Genomic DNA, 8,912 nt, shown 5'->3' with positions numbered 1-8,912 from the left:
TTAAAAAAAATTGGATTTTTTAAATCTATTTAGTGCATGAGCGCGGGGTCCAAACGAGGTGTCTCAATCATGAAGCGGGAGCCTCATTAGCCTCGGCCTTAAGATGGCCCTGGTAATGCTGAAATATAAAAAAACGTACTCCATGACTATCATGAACTTACGTACAGAAAAAATTATTGGAATGACACATTAAGGCGGATTCCCACGACTGGTGTACTTGCCAAATATATGTCACTTGTGTATACTTGTCAAGCCATCGGAACATTACACTTGTACAATTATTGGTCACTTGTCAATTTCCCGCGGATTGCCGGTAAATGTGACACAAGTCAAAGGAATTAATGGCTTGACAAGTTTATACTTGTAGTTCACTAGTGCACACTTGTGTACTTGTCAAGTACTTGACCAATATTTGATTTTAGGGTGGCTATCGGTAACATCATTTTTCCTCCCTCAGCTACCTATATTTGTACAGTATAGCGGTGGTTCATACTGGCCTAATTAGTTAATTTTAATTAACAGATAGGTAAAACTATTTTATGATATAATTGTAAATATAATTTAATAGTTAAGGTTGATTATATAATGTATTAATTATATAACTTATTAACTTATAAATATTCAGCATAAAGTAAATATTATTGGATAGTTTAATATTTTATTAAAATGTTTTTATTTGTAAATTTCTCTTTCATTTTTGCAAGTAAAAAATTATATGCGTTGCTATAATACGATGTGTAGCTGAAACACTATTAGTTTTACTCTGTCGTGTTTTTCTTATTTAACTTTTAGGGAAACTTCTCAAATTTGCTTTAATTTCTATTGTTGTTGGGTACCAAAAACAAGATTAATACAGTTTAGTACTGAAAAATATTTTATAGTAATAGCATTTTCTATTTTATAAACTGATATTAAAACTATAAATGTAAAAACAGTTTTATTTCAAGCTTCGATGGCTATAGTTAAATGAAAATAAATTAATCGGCCATTTTTTTCTTTTTGCAACCCGGCTCATAGAAATTAAGTAAAATGATATCTCTTTACGTTTATATCAGTAAGTATCACCTGTGAGTAATCATAATAAGAATGCTAGCGAAAAATGTATATAGATATTAAATAAATAAAAGGCTTTACTGGAAATGCCAAATTACTAAAAAAAGTAGATAAATGTATTAATGTTATAAATTGAATATGTTTCACTATCAAAACTCTATTTTTAACTGATTGCTGTGGTCATCCACCATCTTCTCTTTTTTTTTTTGCATTTTTTTTTTCAATTAATTGTTTGTAATTGAAGTACTCTCCATACATAATTATGTATGAAGCATAAATAGCCATTTCAATTAACTTAACATTAATTAGATAAATAAAAACTAAAAATTAGAGGTAAAAGTTAAAGAACTATCTTAACTAAAAAAATATTAAACTAAAAGGTATCAAAACTAGCAATACTAAAGAATATATTTCAAATCATTCACTAAAGCGCTATAAATGCAAATGATACATGACTTAATATTTTTCAGATCCCACCCCTATACAATTATTTGGCATTTGATCCAATCGTAGGAATAGTATACTTGGCTTTTGTTTATTACTTGTACAAGTATACAAGTACTGGTATACTTGTCAAGTACATTATTTTTGTCACATAAAAATTCAGAGTGTAGTTGCCTGCTGTAGATTTTAATTATGTTATTTAATGCGTTAATACATGAAATATACTACAATTTCAGAATACTCTATGATTCATTTATTACAAAAGAAAAATTACAATAATTATTTTTTACTAGTCAAATATACCTAACTAAAACAAAAACTATTCATTTTTCAAAACTTAGTGGAAAGCCATAAATGGATTCGGTTGTTATTTATAACAGGTAGTCTAAATTAAAATCTAAACAGCAAAAAAATCAAATTAATTGAATCCTTAATGCATATTTTAAAAACGTAAATTGAAAATTTACGAATTAGTTAAAACACTCAAATTTATTGTTTTCATATTCGCAGATTTTAAAGTATACATTGGATTAAAAATAAAAAGTTATATACGAATGTAAGAAAAACATTTTTATGTATTAATCAATAATGTTAAAAAAAATTTTAAAAAAGGGACTGTCATTAATTGCAACTGAATAAATAAATCATTCTAGTCAATTAACTATAAAAACTCTTTAACACAACTAAATACATTAAATTCTTCTCAAGTTTTTTTTTTTTTGCATTTTACACTACACACTTCTACAAATCATAATGGTAATTAAATATTCTATAAATTTTAATATTAAATTTGAATATTTTATATTTTTAATTAAAATTTTTTATTTTTCAGAAATTATTTTCTTTAGTCTTTTTTTCAGCTGTCGTGTTTATGGTTATCCATAATGGTAAAAAATTAATAATTTTTATACAGAATGATTCTTTTATCATTGACTACTTAATTAATCGAAAAATAAATTTAATATTAAGAATTTACTTTCGATTTCTTTTATTTATGTATTTTTCTCAAATTATCCATCATGTAGTATTTTTCATGTTTATCTCGTATACATTATAAAGGTGTCAATTTTATTTTTTTTTCAAATAGTAACATACATATTTAACTAGTTAATAAAATTGTAAATAAACTAATTAAAAAGATGACTCGTTGATAACAACTATTGGACCAATGTTTTTGAATTTATTAATAATATAAAGTAAATGCTAGAAGTGAGGCACAAGATTTGTTATATTTATCACTAGATATAATTAGGCAGCACTATATACGGCCTAGGCTCTTATCTAGGTATAAAAATGTTAATAACATCTGAAAACTAGTCTAAAAATTGTTATCGACCTATTATTTTGCTAATTACACCATTATTTAATAAATTTGCTAGTTAAATGTATACAACTTTTACTGCGTAAAACTCATATTTTTTTATTATTTGTTTTTCATAATCATAAATATAAAATAAACTTTTTTTTTAATTTAAATGGGTCAATAACAATTTTAGGAAAAGTACTCATTGAGTTATAAGCATGTATTAAAATTTGACTTGTATAAATATTAACGTTCAAACCCTTACCGAACTTAAGTATTCCATTGGATTTTCATGAATAGTATATTTAAATATAGCATGTTGACTATTGTATATTATGTTACAATTTTTAGTTACAAATTTGATATTTTAATAAAAAATAATTGCAATTATAAAATTCAGTAAATTTTCTGACTTTTCCAAATTCCAATAGCTTCCGATTGTGAGATAATTTTTTAATTTCTAATATTGAAGGAATTTCTTTAAATTTTTGCATTGATGTATTTAACTAGATTAATATCAGATTCATTGATCATAATTTGTCTAGTTGTTTACTATGTCAGATAAATATTGACCAAATAAATATAACAAAATTATTTACATGTTATAAAAACTAAAAGTGCAATATGAAATTTGACGAGTTAATTATTTTTTATGTCTATATTTTTCTAGGTCATTACATGTCGATGAGTAAAGCTTCGTCAAGTAAGTAGAATTTATTATACATGCACTTAAAAGTTAAATAACAATAGAAACTTTGTAATATTAAAGAATTTAATTAGAAATAAGAAATTAATCATAATTTAAAAATTAAACTATCTACTGAATTATGACTCTTGCAATTTTTTTAATTTAATAATATCCAGTCTAACAAAATTACAAACGATAAAATATCATAAAAACATATCTTGTTCTAAAATTTTCTAAAAAGTCTTAATTTTTATATTAAAAAACGGAAATTTCATCATATAATTTAAAAAAATGTTAATAATTCTATAAAACATGATAAACAAAATGGTATCATTTTTTTGAATATATATGCAATAAATCAAAATACTCAATCAATTATTCATTTGTAACGATTTGCTCTGGCCTTCTTTCCTAATACGTATATTTATCATGGATGAAAAATATAATGAGAGTATTGACATAACTTGAAAAATTTATCTCTATAAAGAATAGTCAATTGATCTAATAAATTCTGTAAAACACCTATCAGAAATTTATTGACACAGAATTTTTTTATTTTTCTGTTGTTTAATCAATTTATATTAGAAAAGTTTTATATATTCTGTTATAATATTTCTTAATAAATAGCCTTATAATCAATTAATTATGAATCAATAAGTATAGAGTTTTTTCTTTTTTAAAGTAATTATTAAAATATGATTTATGTTTTATTATAGGTAACAATGAAAAAAAAGGTAATTATGATTCTTACAATGTTTTAAATTTAATAATATCCAGTCTAACAAAATTATATATACTCGGTGTGTTTTTATTACTTCCGGATTCCTTAATGTTTTTTTAAGTCCTATATTGGTTTTATATGTTTTTTATTTTATATCACATAGTAGAATAAATTTTTTTTCAACTTAGCATCGAAGCTAAAATGAAATATTAGATATTTACCAATTAATTTTATTATATAATTTTTTTAAATTCTATCTATAATAACATTAAGATATATTAATTTACACCTTTTTTTTAAGTTTTTTGTGTAGGTTGTTATGTAAATAAGCCGACAAGAGTGAAATTAGAGGGCTGTGACCATTTTGCTTGCAAAGAATGTATTGCAAATATGAAAATTGGTCGTCAGTCGTGTACATATTGCTTTCCAAAAGGTAAGTACACATGTTAAAAAAATTAACAAATTACGTCAAGTTAGTTAAATGTTTCATACATATACATTTAAGTTAAATAACAATAGGAGCTTTGTTTATTACAACATTTAATTGGGTATAAAAAATCAATCATAACTTAAAAATAAAATGTTATACTGAATTATGATTCAAACATGTTGAAAAGAAGGAATTAAAAATTATATTTAACTACTGTTTAAACAAAAGTGTAATAACAAATTAACTTAGTAAAAGTAAAATAGACAATTAATATAATATACGACGGTAATTACGATGCAATAGCGATGACATCACACCCGGTGTGATGTGAAAAAAAACATTCACCTAAAAACCTATTTTATAATATTATATCAACAAAAACTATAAATGTTTTATATATTATATATTACTTAACAATAAAATAAATTGATACCATTAAATTTTAATTATCAGCACTCCCTCTAAAGTTACAATTTGCAATATATATTTTATGTTTACAATATTAATTATTTCCGCTTGTGACCTGAGGTGTTTAGTCCTCTATAAAAAAAATATAGTTAATATTATTTTTTCTAACACTTAAAAATGTTTAAATATAATATGTTTTATTATAGATGAAAAGCAACCAGGTAATTATAAATGTTATAAACATTGTCAAATAGTTCGTTAACCTATTTTTATATCACTTTAAGTTTCCAAAAAAAAGTTTTTGGTATTATGAACATAAACTTTAATTAAAATATATTAATGTACAAATATATCTTTTCTGCCTCTTTTATCCAACTTTCGTCGTTTCTCCTTTGGCACATGTTAATCATATTCACTGTCAAATATTTTTAAAAATTGTTGATTAGTAGAGTTTTATTGAACCATAATTCGTAAGGCGTTTTACCCTCAAGGTCCGATTTACCTGTGTCATTTAATATTTACAAGTCTATATTAACTGCTTCAGTCCAAACATTTTTGTTAAATTTTACTAAAAATTAATATTTTTGCTGTTTTAACTATAGTGCGTATATCACGCTACACTGACCCATTTTGTATACTTGAAAATATTGACAACAAAATTCTTATAAATAAGTTTTTTTATATGTTTATCTTATCTGAATAAGATTTTATTTAAATATCTTCATCTAAACTAGATAACTTTTTGTATATATTTATTTAAATACTGCTTAACTCAAATATTTCATAAAATTTATTGAAAATATTGACAATGAAATTCACACATGTAAGTTCTCCTTTTATAGAAAAAATATAGTTTAAATTATTTTTTTTAACACTTAAAGGCATTCTAGAATATTGATCAAATAAAACAAACTTGAATTTTTTTTTAAGTAATTATTAAAATATGATTCATTTTTTATTATAGACAGAGAACCATTAGGTAATTATAAATTTTAAAAACTTTGTCACACCCAAAGAAAAACCTCAATCAATTTTGATAGAGAAATTTTATCAAGGGTTTATGATAATGTTTTATTAATACGAACAAAATAATTATTCTTATACATAATTATTGTTCAAGACAAGAAAAAAAATTATCATATTAATAAATATATCATAATTTCAATAGTAATGATATATTTATCAAATTGAACAATGAATTTATTATATAGATCGAGGTTTTTCTCTGGGTGCAAATTGATCGTTAACCTAACTTTATACCACTTTAAGTTTCCAAAAAAACAGGTTTTGATATATGAACAAAAACTTAAATTAAAAATTATTTAATTACGTATGTTAACATTCTTATAAAATATCACTGAAATCAATATGTTATTTTATGTTGATTTTAATGGTTCTTAAGAGGATGTTATACAGCTAATTGTTGAGCGTAAAATCATGTCTTCGAGAAATGCATTTTACACTCTAAGTACTACACTAAAAACAATAAAACTCATTATAAAATCGAAAAATAACAATATTTTGGAGATGATCTCATATTCGTTTTTGGATATATTGTATTAATAAAATGTTATAATTGATTGAAGTATAATAAAAAAGTACATTTTCAAATTTAATTATCAAGATTAATTTTAGGTTAATCCTTTAACGGATATGAGATCGTCTTCGAAATATTAATAACGTTTTCGTTATTAATATTTCTTTAAATAATTTTGCCAACACTTGCGGATCAATTTTAATATGCCGTCACTCTATGTTTGAATTGTTATTAGTTTTCGAAAATGGACCTTGGATGCCAAAACCAGGAAGTAATAATTTTACTATGATGTATTTTTTTAGCTTCAATGTGAAGCTGAGAAGGTATTAATTTTACTATGATGTGTTTTTTTATTTATTTATTTTTATTTTTTTGTGTCTGTTATTAATTTTACTCAGCTCTCATCGAACTGATTTCTTTCAATGATACGTCAAAAGATCACAAATCGTATCTAGTCGAAGACATTACCCTCAAAAAATAGAAAAATTTCCCTCGTTCCCCGTAAATGGGGGTAATCTTAAAAAAAATTACAAATTTAAAAATCGAAAATTTTCGACATTTGTCAATTTTTTTCACTTAAACTACCATAACTTTTTAAAAATGACCAAATCAATATAATTTTTTTTTTTAGATTCATGAGGTATTTACCTATCATTTTATATATTTTTTTTATAAATTTGACACTTTACCTTTTCACAGGAGGGGATTCAAAATGTCAACTTTTTCAACTTAATTTTTGAAAGTGTTCCGGAAAGTCTGCCACTTTTATATATTTTAAATTAAAGCTAATGTAATATACTTTATCATGGAAAAAAAAATGTCGGACTTTCTTTTGTCTTCATGGTGAAAATACTGTATTTTTTTGTAAACTTTTATCAAAGAAATGAATAACTTATATACTATTAAGTTATACACGTCATTTTTTGAAGAATATCTAAGGAACAAAGGAAATTTTTTTAAAATTTTAAGAATACTGTATTCAACTAAATATTATATAGAGATCTTTTGACCTAACGTTGAGTAAAATTGGCCCAAAACGTTGAGTTGTGAGCAGTTTGTAATAATAGATAATAAAAAACACATGATAGAATAAATCTCTTCTCAACTTTGCATCGAACCTAAATTGAAATATTAAATATATACTCATTGATTTTACCTTATATAATTTACAAATTCAATCTAAAATAACATTCTAAACATATCTAAAATAATACATTAATTAATTTTAAGTTATTGAATTGTTATGTTTGTATAGGAGAATATTAGCATTCCTCAAGTACCACCACAAGTGAAAAAAAGAAAATCATTTATTAAATATATTTTGTAAATTATATATTTTTATAAAATAAATTATACTATTATTTAAACACATAATTGTTTAACCTATCAAAAAATTAAGTTTCTGTATATTGAAACTCACTTAAACATTAGAACAAAATTATTTGTTACCAATATTTAAAAAATTAACTCGTGGATATTAACGTAAAAATATCTACTATCAGAAAATTCATACACATAATTTCTCATTAACCATATCTTTTTTTAATTGCTTTCTTTAAAATCAATTAAAATTAAAAAACAATGGTGTAACATAAAAGTTTCTTCATAAAACTATCAGTAACCAAGTGCAAATTTTTGCGGGGCCCGGGGCAATTTAGTCGTGGGGGCCCTAGTAGTAGTAAATTTTTTTTAAAGACATTTTTTTTTTGCTCAACCGACAAAAAAGTAGATAGGCTAAAGAAAAATTAAACTAAGTCAACCGCGGGGCCCCAACGACCGCAGGACCCGGGGTGAGTGCCCCGCTTGCCCCGACGCTTGCTCAGGCAAGCGTTTATATAGCATTACGTTATATAGCTTAATAAGGTTATTAGTTATAACTGAAATGAAATTACCTGTTTCTTTAAGAATAGGTATTGTGATGGAGTCACGTTATCATTATTGTAAAATAGTTTATAATAGAACACAGACCACGCATCTGCTACTAACAACTGATGAATTGACAGTAAAAATAATTATTGCGAAATTGGCAAACAATCTAACACTATTTAAACCCAAAGGACCTGGCCATCGTAGTCAGTCGACTCCAGTGTGTATCCTTATGCTATGTGTCATTTAACAATCTCAATACTTGATTGTCGCTGTCCGGCTTTCTGTATCAAGTCAAGAGTTATTTAACCCTAATATAAGCAATTTAATATATTCAACGACTTCATAATAAATAACTATTTATTTTTTAGAATTTTTTTTCATTAACCTTAATTTTCCAATGATTTTTTTGAAATCCTCCAAATGACTTAACAACATTAAGCATTTTCAACAAAAAAAAAC

At 24.2% G+C, this 8,912-nt stretch overlaps 1 protein-coding gene across 3 annotated transcripts; it reads left to right on the top strand.

Moving 5' to 3' along the window:
- The first annotated feature begins 2,163 nt into the window (after positions 1 to 2,163).
- On the top strand, positions 2,164 to 7,958 carry LOC126896738 (uncharacterized). 3 transcript variants are annotated; one of them, XM_050669785.1, is made up of 9 exons: positions 2,164 to 2,253; positions 2,330 to 2,384; positions 3,471 to 3,503; positions 4,205 to 4,222; positions 4,523 to 4,642; positions 5,254 to 5,268; positions 6,012 to 6,026; positions 6,820 to 6,907; positions 7,284 to 7,332. In XM_050669785.1, exons 1-9 carry the CDS (start codon positions 2,251 to 2,253, stop codon positions 7,315 to 7,317), a joined length of 381 nt encoding a protein of 126 aa, XP_050525742.1. In that variant the 5' UTR covers positions 2,164 to 2,250; the 3' UTR covers positions 7,318 to 7,332. The 3 variants fall into 3 exon arrangements, with proteins under 3 accessions (XP_050525742.1, XP_050525741.1, XP_050525743.1); XM_050669784.1 differs by having other exon boundaries at positions 2,165 to 2,253; positions 4,511 to 4,642; XM_050669786.1 differs by lacking the exon at positions 7,284 to 7,332 and adding an exon at positions 7,840 to 7,958 and having other exon boundaries at positions 2,166 to 2,253; positions 4,511 to 4,642; positions 6,820 to 6,855.
- The last annotated feature ends 954 nt before the right edge of the window (positions 7,959 to 8,912 follow it).

Source organism: Daktulosphaira vitifoliae, unplaced genomic scaffold (assembly GCF_025091365.1).
Source record: "Daktulosphaira vitifoliae isolate Bord-2020 unplaced genomic scaffold, ASM2509136v1 Scaffold_1, whole genome shotgun sequence".
In the NCBI taxonomy this organism is placed as follows: Eukaryota; Metazoa; Arthropoda; class Insecta; order Hemiptera; family Phylloxeridae; genus Daktulosphaira; species Daktulosphaira vitifoliae.
The sequence above is the reverse complement of the archived record's forward strand: the minus strand, read 5'-3'. Positions and strand labels throughout refer to the sequence as shown.

What these genes read in the sequence shown, in the direction of transcription:
- LOC126896738 (XM_050669784.1), top strand. An exon ending in GTTTATGGTTATCCATAATG is followed by an intron (nt 2,385 to 3,470) that starts GTAAAAAATTAA and finishes ATATTTTTCTAG; the next exon opens with GTCATTACATGTCGATGAGT. An exon ending in TTCAATGTGAAGCTGAGAAG is followed by an intron (nt 6,908 to 7,283) that starts GTATTAATTTTA and finishes ACCTTTTCACAG; the next exon opens with GAGGGGATTCAAAATGTCAA.